This window comes from Panthera pardus, unplaced genomic scaffold (genome assembly GCF_024362965.1).
Source record: "Panthera pardus isolate Hobbes unplaced genomic scaffold, ASM2436296v1 HiC_scaffold_2, whole genome shotgun sequence".
Classification (NCBI taxonomy): Eukaryota; Metazoa; Chordata; class Mammalia; order Carnivora; family Felidae; genus Panthera; species Panthera pardus.
Window position 1 is genome coordinate 85,940,255 of NW_026526765.1, and position 14,463 is coordinate 85,954,717.

Below are 14,463 nucleotides of genomic sequence, written 5' to 3' on the forward strand. Positions count from 1 at the left end.
AATACTAATCATTTGGAAAAATCACATTTCATAAATAAAATTTTAATCCAAAATGTTTAAAATACTGATTAGCTCGATAGAATATATATAAGTAATATGGAACATAACCAAATTTCTAGATTATAAATTAACCTTATATTTTATATTTTTTCAGTCATTAAATAAACACTTAGAAATTAGGTGCCCTATAAAAACTATGGTAAGCATAAAGAGGTTCCGTATAAAATGGTGAACGTACCTAGGAATAAAGTCAGACTGGCTGGAGATATAGGCCAGCTCATATATGTGGGAGTGCCTGGTTCCCACTAGAGCAATTAAATTCTTGCTTGAATTAAGGGACTTTACTGTAACAGAAGCTGCATCATGAGCAGAAGGTGCTTCCAGAATAAAAGAGAATTGATTCAGCTCTGAATTCCAGCAGTAAAGTGCAGACATTGCTTGGCCAACAAGAAGTATGTGGACTGTGGAAAGGAAAGAAAAGGCAACTATAGTAAAATGTGAATGTTATCTCACATGCTCCCTATTGTAGGACCAAAACAAAATCTTTTCAACTCTCAAAGTTCCATTTTGGTGTCTGAATTAACTAAATATGATCTGATTTCTGAAAATCAAAATATTATTTGAAATGAATATTATTTGAAATAGTAATTTTTTAAATGCTGTGGAATGATCAAACCAGCCTAACAATAAACCTATTTCCACTTAAGAAATCACTGGATAGGGCAACTGGGTGGCTCAGTCGGTTAAGCATCTGACTCCTGACCTCAGCTCAGGTCATGATCTCATGGTTTGTGAGTTCGAGACCCATGTCAAGCTTTGCGCTAACAGCATGGAGCCTGCTTGGGATTCTCTCTCTCTCTCCCTTTCTCTCTCTGCCCCTCCTCAGCTCTCTCTCTCAAAATAAATAAATAAACATTAAAACAGAAAAAAAATCACTGGGTGAAACCCAAATGCATTGTGGACTCTCTGCATTCATCAGTATTTATGTGCTGGGTAATATGGGAGGATATTTTTAAAAGTGAAAAAGATGTATAATCCCATCACTAAACGCTTCATTTTTGTATTTTCCTTTCCAGCCACCATCCATATGAATTCATGATGAACCATGAGTAAAGAGACTATTTACAAAAAAATTCTTAATTACAAAGCTTAACCTTAAATTTATACAGCATTTCTTAGGTGTTATTACAAAGCATTGAAATTTATAGTTTTAATGCATATATAATCTACAGGGTTGATCTTTAAAATATGCGTAAATGTTCATGGGTGACTGGGTGGCTTAGTTGGTTAAGCGTCCGACTTCAGCTCAGGTCATGATTTCACAGTTCGTGGTTCAAGCCCCACGTTGGGCTCTGTGTTGACAGCTCAGAGCCTGGAGCCTGCTTCGGTTTCTGTGTCTCCCTCTCTCTCTGCCCCTCCCCCACTCGTGCTCTCTGTCTGTCTCTTAAAAATGAATAAATGCTAAAAAAAAATTACTTAATAAAAAAATGCCTAAATGTTCTCTACATTGAATGTTTATTATTTTTATTTAACTTTTCAAGATGAATTAGAGACAGTTATTAATTTTTTTCATTTGATAAATTCTTAAAGGTGGTAATTAGGCCAAAGGATATGAACAAATTTATGATCTTGCTGCCAATGCTTTTTGAAATGTTAGTAGGAAAATGTGCTCTTAATGATTCAATGCAATGGTACATATTAGCAAACATGGAGGGTAAAGGGGCTTAGTACATTGTATAAGGGGAAATTCAGAGAAAGGGAGCTTATTACGTTGTATATACCATTAAGCAATCTTCAGGCTTAAAACTGAGAAACCATCCAGAAACATGCACAAATTCTAGTACTTGAAGAAACACATGGGAACATAAAGATATCAACTAAGATGGGTTGGATATTAAAACAGCACTAGAACCAGAAACCATGAACATTTCAGCCTATAAGGTTACAATGGAAGATTCCAAATCCTTAAATATCAAGAATTATTCATTATGTTTCTTTATGGTAATTATTTAAGTGCTATTGCAGTCTAATAAATGTTGTATAAAAGGTAAAAATCAAGAAAAATGTTATCAATAAACTTGTATGTTAACAATGATGACATATTTTTCATAAAGCTTTGTTAAACTGGGGACATTCAGTAAAGAGCAAATTTCTCAGACAGATCTCAACATCTCCCAAATTTAAATGATTCTACAGGTCCAATCAATAATTGTTTCTACAGGCTCAACCAAAATCATAAACTAAAGTACTCTGAGCATCATTGATTGATTATGTATCTTAATCATTGGAGATACACTCTATTCATTTCCTCTCAATCTGAGAAATATGAGAAGGCAACAAAAAGATAATCAGACATTCAGACTAGGAAACGTAGGGGGCTCAAATCTGTAGAGTATGTATGCAGAAAGTGTTTTCTCAGAAAACAATATTTGTACTGTTCAAGATCACAGAAGTGGGCCAGGGAATTTAAAAGAAAAAAAATCCTATACCTCTCCTCTGGAGAACAAAATTTTAACTGGTACTGATTATAGATTTCCCTTCCAGTTATCAAAACCATAAGCAAACAAATAAGAGTATTCCAAAGGAAGGCAACTGGCTGAGATCATTTAAGGAGTGTAGATAGAGAAGTCCCAGGACTGAGTGCTGAGTGCTAGAGCGAGGTTCCAGGGCAAAGAGGTGAGGGAAATTACGAGAAAAGTTGGGTCTGTTCTGGGAGGCACTGTGGAAGGGTGTAGGAAGTTGGGGGAGGGAAGAGTTGTGCCCCTGGTCTGGAAATTAGGGCTCATGGGATCTAGGACACACACAGATGAGATGACAGTCGCTTTCTCTAGAGGGGGCCTGGGCTTCTTATGGTCACTCTGCAGGAATGAAGAGAATGATGAATTCATCCAAATGATTTCCAAAGATGATGGTTTTTCAAAGGTGATAGTGAAGCTGAGAGTATTGGGGAGTTAAGGAGAAAGGGAGGGATCAGTGTCTTTCCAGCAGCATTAATTAAATGCCTCTTCCTTAAAGAAGCTTTCTGGACATCCCTTAGACCTGGTCAAGTCTTCTCTATTTTGTGTTATGACAGCACTGTATCCTTGGACAACAGTTATGTTTGTACCTAGAAGCTTTTTGTGTGTGATTATATATCATGTCCCCCATTCCCTACTGTATGTTAAACTTCTTCAGAGCAGGGACTAGAATTCGTTTTGTTTGTCCTTATTTCCTCAGGGCCTACCACTATGCCTGGCACATAACTGGCATTTTAAAAACTCTATTAAATAATGAAGAAGAGAAGGAAGAAAGAAAGATAAGTGTATATGTCCTTGCCTTCTCTGTCATATCCATTCTTCCTCTTGCATTTAAAGAATTCTGTCACCACCCAATAATCTCTGTCAAGTCATTAACCAGAATAAATATGTAATCCTCACAGTCATGGCTCCAATCTAATATTTGACATATTCAAAATAAGAAAGTCCTTGAATATTATTTAATGCATAATTTCAGCTTTCAGGGGATCTATAATAAGCCATTCTAAATAATTACTTACAATCTTTTCATACTTCTACAACCTCAAGTCACAGAAACAAAAGAAATAAAGAGACCTCACAATGGGTCCCCTAACAAGCCTCTGGCAGAATTTTTCATAAATTCTTTTAGAAAGTGTGCCTATTCTATTTCTTTAAAAATCTTTAAAGAGAATTCTATAACTTCAATTAATAACCCATTCAGGCAGCACTTGTCATCCTTAAAAACATTCATTAGGAAACTATTTTGAATTATAATAAGTGACTCAAGTAGATACTGTTAGTCCACTTGAAAACTTGAGGTGTAAGAAAAGCAAAACTAATAAAGGAACAAAATTAAAGGACAAGTAGACACAAACAAATACACGGTGAAAGATACATAATTTATTTAGTAAATCAACTGCTGAGTGAATGATAAGAAAGTCACAGCTACGACCCGTCAGAGAGGTGTCACGACAAGTCAAGAGAAGGTATTTACGAAGAGGATGAACAGAACAGAGACACACACAGGGCTCTGACAGCACAGTGAGCCTAAGGTAGAGGCCAGACAATGATGTAATGGTCCAGATGTCAGGTGGCCAGGGTCTGGGAGAAAGTAGCATGGACATGGGACTGAGGAGGGAAGAGGGCACAGGGAAACAAAGCACAATGAGATAGATAATCCATAAAGCAATGAGAGATAAATAATGCTGATTCCTGCTCAGCAGGTGAGGTAACTGAAGGAGACAGGGTCTAAAGATTACAGTGCCTGAATGAGAAAACTGCAGTCAGGCACCTAAGAGAGAAACTGCGAGAACAGATTCCTATATTTGTGCTAAATCCTCTACTCTTCTCAGTATCCTAAGTAGATTCTAGCTTTTATGAGTTCAACTACCTGAATGCATTGATGTCTCCAAAATCTAAACCTCTGGCTGATTTCTTCAGTGCCACATCTCTAAACCCTGCAGAGGCTTCTATGTTAACTCCTGTCCGTGAAGGTGCAAACTCTGCATCCAGCATATTACATACACCAAAGCTAGGTGGAATTAGAAAACATGTTTTTGATCATCATTTGCTTTTGAAATGCCTTCAAGGATTTCTCTACCCTAATAATGCTCAGAGTTTAGGTAGTCACCAGACCCCTAACAGTCACTGACACACTTCAAGAGGGTCTGTGAGGTCAAAACTATTTTTGTAGTAATACTCAGATGCTGTTTGTCTACACCATTCTTATTCTTTGTTGAGTGTATGTGGGATTTTCTGGAGGCCATATGACTGATAATATTGCAGTAGACAGAATACAGACACAGACATAAGAAACAAGACATTAAAGGAACTTGTAAAATAAGAAAGTAATACCATTCTTTGTACAAAGGTTTTTATTTTAGAAAATACTTTTTTTAAAAAAATAAAACGTGTTATTTTTGTTCACATGTAGTAAGTTCATTGCTCTCATTCTTAATTAAGAAGTATCTTTAACATTTCTCCTTTTTAATTTCTAATACAATAAATATTAGTAAATAGAACCCACACAAACAAAAGCACTCTGAGTTCCTTAACATTTTAAGAGAATGAGAAGTTCCTAAGGCAAAAATATTGGGGAACCACTGAACCATCCAAACACATATGAAATCCTGAACCTGACATTCCAGACCTTCTTGTATAGATGCTAGTGTGTTTCCAACCTTACCACCACTACGCTGAGTCAAATCCTCTGTCCCTACCACTCTGGTTGACTCACTGTGCCCTCAGCATCATGTCTACTTCTACTTTTCTCTTTTGCTCACACCTTCCCTCCTGCGCACAACATTTCCTACCAGCCCACCCAGGCCGAGCTCAAGCTCCCCTCTGATACCTCTTACCCACTTCAATTCCACCAATGACAGAGCAAATAGGACTGGAATTCTATCTTGAATTATTATCTTAATATTTTTCTTGCTTCTCCAACCAGACCTTTGAAGGTACAGAATTCTTCATAACTTTAGGGGTGCCTGGGTGGCACAGTCAGTTAAGCGTCCAATTCTTGATTTTGGCTCAGGTCATGATCTCACGGTTCATGGGATCGAGCCCTGCATAGGGTTCTGTGATGACACCACAAAACTTGCTTGGTATTTTCCCTCTCTCTCTCTCTCTCCCTCTCTCTCTCTGCCACTCTCCTGCCCATTAAAATAAATAAATAAACTTGAAAAAATTTTAAAAAAAGAAAGAACTCTTCATAACCTTAAACAATGACTTATATATAATGGCTAATAATAAATGGTGCTGTTTGATTCATACAAAATTCCTATGTCTCAGTTTAAAAGTGAAGCTTTGATCCAGACTCACCTGCTGAGTCACTTGGTTTGGCTTCCAAGTTCCTCTGGGCACCCTAACAGGAGACCTGATGACTCAGTGAGCCTGCTCCCTGCATTGTTCACACCTGTTCGGAGAGGCAGCCCCACAAGCTCAACAGGCCAAGTGCTGCTGGCCTCTATGCCTTGTTGCCACTGGTCCACCTAAATGATTCTTCACCAACCCTGCAATAATCCTACAGCCTCCAGACAACATTCACCCCTTGGTTTCTCACTAACGGACTTTTGTTTCTGAAACAACTGTGAGTAAAAATATTGCTTATGTTTCTGATGTGTATATTAAAGCACAGAAAGTCAAGACAGGATCAGACTGGAAGAAGGATGGGAGAGTGAACAGCCATTTTCTGACTTTTTAAAAATACTTCAATGCAGATACCTGTTATCCTTTTATACTTTCATATTTAAAATATACACTATATGCAATGTCACTCTTCATTTTTCTCTAGACAAAATAAATGTATTACTTTATCCTTCACTAATGTTGTCTGCTCACTGATATGTTCACTAATGCTCACTATTATGTCTAAAATAACACATTTCAGTTATTCTGATTCTTCTCAAGCACAATTCCCATTTAAAAATATTAGCCCTTTTGAATTTCTAGGATTTCCAGAAATAGTACTGTTAAGATCTTGATTTTAGATCCTTATTAAAAGACCCAGTGTCTGGCAAAGTGATACTATCTCTAACTCAACAAGATTAAAATTATTCTAGCTTTCTACATTGCATTTCAGACTAGTTTAAACACCCTTACCTGTTCCTGAAGCTGGCGTAAAGGCGTAGATCCTATTAATGGTAGTAAAATCCAGGGATTGAAAATATCTGAAAGAAGACTGTCCTGTCTCCCAGATGAAAATATCAATTGAATTCTGATTTCCTACAGTAATGGAATAAAAGCCAAATCTGAAGGCAAAAGTTACAGGAAAAAAATGACGAAATTACACAGTAAAAAAATTATAAAAATATTTAACTTAATTTAAAAACAAATTTAGTTAGGACATTCCTCCAAATTCATTTATTTAAATAATAACACAACTTGGTAGGAAACACTTCAAATGTCTTTTTGCATTTACTACATGAAGTATGGTCACTGCTTAATCAAATCATGATCTGATATTAAAGAACAGTGACACACGTTTGTTTTTTTAGGAATGCTTAAGTTTTACCTAAGAAAGTTCCACTAGGCAAAAGAAAGCATATTTATACTCAGAGAATATTTTGAAACAGTCTTATCAAAAGTCGCTGAGCACTATTTATTACTACTATAAATTACCCACGGCTCCCCAAGTACAGTCACATAAAATGTTATCTGTTTGCACTTCTGATATAAGATCTTCATAGATCTTTCCACTTTACATACCCATCCCAAATTTTAATATAACTTTAATGTGATAGTTTGTCATCTAAAGATTATACATATAACACTTAAAATCTGTTTTTTCCCCCTAAAATCCATTTGTAGCTGACAGTCAATACCTTATGCATCAAGAAATGGATTAGCTGGGGCACCTGGGCAGCTCAGTCAGTTGAGCATCTGACTCTTGGTTTTGGCTAAGGTCATGATCTCACGGTTCACGGGATGGAGACCCGCACTGGGCTCCGCCCTCACAGTGCAGATCCTGCTTGGGATTCTCTCTTTCCTCCCTCTCTCTGCCCCTCCCCCTGCACACGTGTGGGCACATGCTCTCTCTCTCTCAAAATAAACATTAAAGAAAAGAAGAAATGGATTAGCTAAAAAATTATTCCGAGAGCTACGTGTTTTCATAAAGATCCTACTATATGAATGCTGTATAATTTCAACCACAATGTATATATGGCAAACGCTAATATCTTCTTACCTAGAGAGAGAGTTTTGGCAAAGATTAAGTAAATATCATCTCCTGAAGCCAAGGCCTCAACTTGTGTTGTCCCACTAACTGGCACTTCTTGAAAGTTAATAAACTCACTGCCAGACCATCTGAGTAAAAGGGAATTTAGCCTGGCATTAACCTGGGAAATGGCTAAGAACACAGAGCCTCTTCGGGTGAACAAGGCTATGCTCAGCACACCTCGGACAGGAAGTGTCTGATGCAAGGTGAAGCTTTCTCCGCTCCATCTGAAGACCTGTGGGAAATGTTCAAATACAAAACCCTTCATGAGTAGGAATTTAGTACTTGTGTGATTTTAACCAATATCATTTATTTACTTTCCTGGTACCCTTTATTTAGTTAGGAGGATACTTTCATAAATGAGAAAATATCAAAACTGACGCTCTCTCACTGCTCTGTGTGTGTGTGTGTGTGTGTGTGTGTGTGTGTGTATAAGCACATGCAGAGAATGAGTGAAAAAGAAGTTATATGAAAATAAATCAATTTCAAATATACATCTGGGTAGGGGCAAGTCACAGAAAGAGAAAAGGAAAGCTAAAAACAGGAGAGAAGTTACTTATATATGAAAATTTCAGTTGTGGGTAAGAAACCTTCTGATGCCGTAAAATCATTCCTTATCCACTGTTCAAGCAATAGAATATAAAAAGAAACACCAAAAATTTTTAGTCCTGAAGGTGGCAATGCATACAAGGTTTTAAGGTGAGTGTTCACATATTTAAAATTAAAAGAAGATCCTGAATCTACCTGGTTTCTTACACAATCTGGTCAATTGCAGAATTATATTTATTCAGTCAACAACTGGAAATCTTATGTGAGACTGGCATTATGCTAGGAATTATGGATAGAGTGGCCTCTCCCTTATGGATCTTATTAACTGTTAGGAAAAGGCAAACAATAAACACACTGATAAATAAATGTATGATTATTCAATTGAGACAAATGCTGAAGATAACAACTGGGATGATATGATAAAGAATTATGGGTGTACTAGGGAAATAAAGTTGGAAAGAATGACAATGAATGACATGGAAAAATTTCTAAGGCAAAAAATGTTTGTCATAAGCTGAATGAAGAATGGTCCAACTAGAAGGAAGTTGATAGTGCTAAGGAATGAAGACAGTGAAGACAGTGAAGATGACCATATAATTTATCACTGGGATCCTTTACAGAGCAAAAGCGACAGTATTGACATAATCCAGTCCTGTGTTGAGTGTATACAGAAATATAGCTATGCAACTTATAGTCCATTATTAAATAACTTAGAATTTATTTTACATATAATTAGAAATCACTGAATAGTTTTAAAATGAGGAATAATATGAAATATTATTTTTAAAAGACTGCTCCAGCTACTTGATGGATAAGGGATGTGAGGAGTCAGAGAAGTTCTGAGAGCAGCTGGGAGGCTACTCCAACAGTGTGGGAGAGAAATGACAGGACCTGGATGAGGCAGTGAGAATAAGAGATGGAAAGAAATGTCTGTATTCAAAACATTACTAGGAGAAATAATCAAAAACAGTTATAAATTAGATGTGAATGAATAAAAATGAGTAATCAAGAAAGATGAATGCCAGCATTTGGTCTTGAGCAATTGCATTTATGAGGTTGCTATTTCCTGAGATGAAAGCAAGCATTGCAACAAGTTTCAAAGAGAAAATCAAAGTTAAGTTTGCGATATGTTATTAAACTTAGGTACTTACGGAGTGATGCCAACAAGAAGTTAGATATGTAAGTCTAGAAATTAGAGAAAAGGCTACCAAGAAAATTGGAAGACAGCCTATAACTGACACCTAAAGGCACAGGATTGATAAAAGTACCTGGATTGGACAAAAAGAAAAAGAAATTTGAACAAACACTAAAACTGAAAAACGCCAAGATATCTAAGTTCAGAAAAGGGAGGAGGAACTGGCGGTGGAAACTGAAAAGGGTGACACAGAGACACAGAAGGCAAACCTGTGTGGTATTTCAGAAATGAAGAGAAGAGGGGTGTCGGGGTGGCTCAATTGGTTAAGCATCTGACTTCGGCTCAGGTCATGATCTCATTGTTCATGAGTTCGAGCCCCACGTCAGTCTTTGTGCTGCTGGCTCAGAGATTAGAGCCTGCTTCGGATTCTGTGTCTCCCTGGCTCTCTCTGTCCCTCCCCTGCTCATGCTCTGTCTCACTCTCTCTCTCAAGAATAAATATTTAAAAAATTTAAAAAAAAAGAAATGAAGACAAGAGACAGTTTAAATTTGAGGATGAGGTAACTGTCACATGCTAATAGGAAGCAGCATAAGACAATGACCAAAAAAACATCCAGTGAATTTGCAACCCAGCTGTCATCAATGACCATGAGGAAAGACAAAAGCTGGTAGACAATTCTTTCACCGTGTCTTACTACAGAAGGGAGAAAAGAAATGAAACAGAAGGTAGAAGGGGGTGAGATCAGGAGAGAAATTTCTTTTGAAACTTGGAGATCCTGCATTTACACTGATTGCAATAATTTGACAGAGAGAGACACTAGTGATGCCAGACACAAAGGGAATAACTAAACCTTCTTATGGCAAGAGGAGCTGGTTGTTATAGAAGGAAAACTTTTTCCATAACGGGATGGAGGAATAAGACTGGGTTTCAAGAAGGTTTCTGAATTTGGTCTTGGCAAGATGACTAAGCTCCTTTCTGGTAGATTTCATTTCAACAAAGTCATCAGCTGAAAATGCAATGAGAAGCAGGTAAGTGAGTCAGAGGAGTGAGAAAATTATCAAATAAGTATTATTAGGATTATGAGATGTAGTTAATTAGAGAACTGTGGAATTTCTGGGGGTGATGTTAAGCGCCCATTTGGCAATGCTAATCATGAATTATTAGTGATACCATCTGTCCAGTTACATGATTTTTCTGCATAATGTTTTCCAAAGCCATTAAACTCTAATTAAATGTTCATGCTTATTACTGCACTTGGTCTGCCTCTTGAAGACAATATTTATAATTCCAATGTTTAAAAATTAACTGTGAATAATTAATATCTACATTCTACTTTACTATTTTACCACCATCAAATAATGGGGTTTTTTTACACTAAATTTACAGACTACACCTTTGACGAGTTTCAAATAGAGTACTTTTTAAAAATTCATTTTAAAAGAATCAGACCTGAGTTAATTCAGAATCATCTCTTTGACTTGCAACAATTAAATAATCTTGATTTTCTGAACTAAAATATTTTACTTGAGAACTTTCCGAAATAATGATCGTTTGTACCTGCAAGGAAGATAAGACCATGGGAAAAAATATTTAAAGGCGAATTTAACTAGGAAAGGCTCTGAATACACTAATAGTATGAGTAATATTTGAAGTTCAAAATTTTAAAAATCATTCTGAACACTAGGAATGCATACTTAGGTGTCATTTCAAGACAGACAAAAATATCCCGGATAAAGTCACTCTGCTAAAATGTGTATCAACTTGCAAAAAGCTGCTTTTCATATTAATATAGAACATATATTATCTTCCATTTAGATCTTACAAATCTAATTTTCCTTTTAAATAAAGAAATCTACAAAAAATGAAGACATTTTTTACCAAGAATAATTTGAATCCAGATGTGAATGTATACACACTGATAACGGAAGGCTTTTCTTCATTTCTTTCTTCATGAGTAATCACAAAGTAAGGAGAAACACCAATATTAAATGCCTCACAAGTTTTAGGATTTTCTATATTTAAATCCTAGGAAACAAGGAATAACAGTTAATTCATGAGTCATCTGATATTTACATGTACATTTTATTTTATGTACTATAAAATGACTGATGTTTACCTCAAGTGGTACAAAAATCCCTTGCCATCGATAAATAGTAGAAGACACTTTTCTTAACATTACACCATAAATTGAATCTTCCAAAATAAAGAAACACCAACCAGAAGGTGATGCATCCAAAAAACTTTGAACTATGGAAAACACAGCATCCATTCCCCCTGAAAAACATAAATCATGATTTGCTAATGTAAAACCCCTTCAAATCTTTATGCCAAGTTTAGTGTTTAAACAGTTCAACTAGTGAGTTTGTTGTAAGACATAAATGGTGTGTGTGTATAAGACAAAAAATATAAGCCATAGAATTTAAAAAATAACTAAAAATAACAACTTTTAAAAATTGTTAAAACTCTGTTCTAAATCTACATAGATCTTTCCAAAGTGCATTTAAAATACTAAATGTATATTTAAAAATGTTTTAATGTTTATTTATTTTTGAGAGAGAGAAAGAGAGACACAGAGAGTGAGTGGAGAAGGGGCAGACAGAGAGCGAGGCACAGAATCTGAAGCAGGCTCTAGGCTCTGAGCTGTCAGCACAGAGCCCAACGTGGGGCTCAAACCCAAGAACCGCGAGATCATGACCTGAGCCAAAGTCGGACACTTAACCGACTGAGCCACCCAGGCACCCCTAAAATACTAAATGTATATTTTAAAGGGAAATATGCTCAACATGATTTTTATCAACTTTCATAAAGATGATGAAAATATAATTGAGAAATGTTTAAATAATCTAGTTTTATAGAAACACACTAAATGTTTAGTTTTAAAAACTTACACTGTTAATTTGAAACTATGCCCATCCACTGATTTCTTGCTTTACACATTATATATTTAAGAACACCAAAACAGACTCACCTACTTTAAATAGTTGTCAAGTTTTTAATCAACTTATCACAGGTACATGTCCCAAATTTTGCACATTTAAACAAAGACAAAAAAAAATCCCTATCCCATGAACAATAATTTTTAAAAAGCTCTACGTTTTATTATCATACCAGTTTCCCAAAGAAATTTCTTTTTAAACTTTAGCTAATGTGTGAACAATAAGAATAAATGTCAAGGTTGAAATCTAGGCTCCTTATAAATTATTGATCATTTTCAGATTACCAGTTCAAGAAGTCATGTCAATGCCTCAAAGTGATTTCCTTTCCTAAAAAACAAGTATTTTTAATTCCTACTGTCATCTTTTAAAGGTACACCACAGCTTTCGCATTAAGAGTCTGAATGTTTTACATTAAGGTCCTTACCATCTGGCCTAATCCTTCCCTACCATAATGCAGGAAGATGGTGAATGAAAAATAAATAATGCTGACATTTAAGAATCTCCAACATACACCCTCACAAGTACTTCCAAAAACACATGCAGATTCCAAACCATAATGAGATAACTGAATTAGAAATCATACTCTTTCCTTTTTGGATCCTATCACCTCCTGTCTTTTAGAAAATTATACCGCTACTAACCCTTTCCATTTTAAATATTCACTCTTTCTCTACTTACTAGGCCTTTTCTGTCAGCATTTAAATATGCTTAGGTCTCTCGAAACTAAACAAATGAATAAACAAAACCCCTTGAGTCCTACACCATATCACTACCTTTGCTAGGTCCTACCTTCTCAGTCAAACCTCAAACAGTTACATATATTTGAGGTCTCCATTCCCTTACCTCCATTCAAAATGTTATTTCAATTCCTATCCCTCTATACAAATAGCTCTTGCTATTTTATTCCTTCTCTATTGCTAACCACAATAGACATTTTTTGGTTTTTATCTTACTGGGCTTCTACACCAGCAACTAACACAGTTACCACTCCTTCCTTTTTCAAACATTCTTCTGCTGCTGTCTGCAATCCCACATTCCCTTGGGTTTCTCACACTAGGTCTTCTACGTCTCCTTTGCTTCATCCTCTTCCTCTCCCTAGTAACTCAATTTGAGCCTTCTCAGAGCTCAGTCTGGGTCCTCCTCCCTTCTCTACCTACAGTCCCTCTTTCCAGGTTTTTACATGAATTTCCATGATTTTAAATACAACATACACACTAAAGATATCCAAATTTATCTCTGCAAAAGTTTCTGTTCCTTTGAGTCTAGAGAAATGTCTTCTCAAAAGTAACTCAAATTCAAAATGTGTTAAATCACATATTTTACTCCCTCTCACCAAAATAACACCTAGCCCTCATCCATTCTTACTGGCAAGTATGACTCTCCATGCAACCACAGAAGCTAAAAATCTAGTAATTATCTCTGCAATCTCCTTCATACACAATCCATCACTTTGTCCAAACGACCATAGGCTGACCTTTTGTTTGTCTCCTTTCATCCTCTCTTTTCTTCTTTGCCAAATCATTCTCTACACAGTACCAAGAATTGTATCTTTGAAATGCAAATGAGATTATGCCATACTCCACAAATATACCTGGCAACTCTCCTGTAAGCATGAACCACTCAGAGACTTTTCATTAACCCTAGAATAAAGACTAAAGTACCTAACATATTCTTCAAGCTCTTCAATGATCAGGTCTTACCTAGTTCTTCAAAGTCAACTCTCCCACTTATTTCTAACTCCAATGTCCACTCTACAGTTCATCATTTCTACACTTTTTTATGCCTCTAGACTTGTGCCTCAATAGTTTCCCACCTTCCCTCCATGGTCCTCCAACTCAGATCTTTGCAGAATCAACATCACTCATCATTCAATCCTTGTTCAAACACTGATACTCTTGGGAAGCACTCCTTCGTGTTCTCACAGCACTTAGAATTACTCCTTTAAAACATTTATTACAGTTTTAAACTACATACTGAGTTTTACTTACTGAGTTTATTTTTGTCTCCTCCTAAATTCTAAGCATCATGAGTTCAATATCATGCCTGACACATGATAGACTCTCAATAAATATTTGCGGCTGCAATAAAAGAATTAGACATCTGTTCTCCATTTTCAACAGATCCATAAGATAC

The 14,463-nt window shown here is 36.1% G+C and overlaps 1 protein-coding gene across 9 annotated transcripts in view; it reads right to left on the reverse strand.

Annotated features, from left to right (window-relative positions):
• ADGRV1 (adhesion G protein-coupled receptor V1) overlaps nt 1-14,463 on the reverse strand; it is a 590,892-nt gene that overhangs the window by 400,068 nt on the left and 176,361 nt on the right. For all 9 annotated transcript variants that reach the window (XM_053907199.1, XM_053907200.1, XM_053907201.1 and 6 more), the window contains 6 exons: nt 11,511-11,668; nt 11,273-11,419; nt 10,844-10,951; nt 7,681-7,945; nt 6,597-6,719; nt 239-461 (listed from right to left, as the gene is read on the reverse strand). In XM_053907199.1, the coding sequence (XP_053763174.1) occupies nt 239-461; nt 6,597-6,719; nt 7,681-7,945; nt 10,844-10,951; nt 11,273-11,419; nt 11,511-11,668 (1,024 nt within the window). The remainder of the gene's footprint in view (nt 1-238; nt 462-6,596; nt 6,720-7,680; nt 7,946-10,843; nt 10,952-11,272; nt 11,420-11,510; nt 11,669-14,463) is intronic.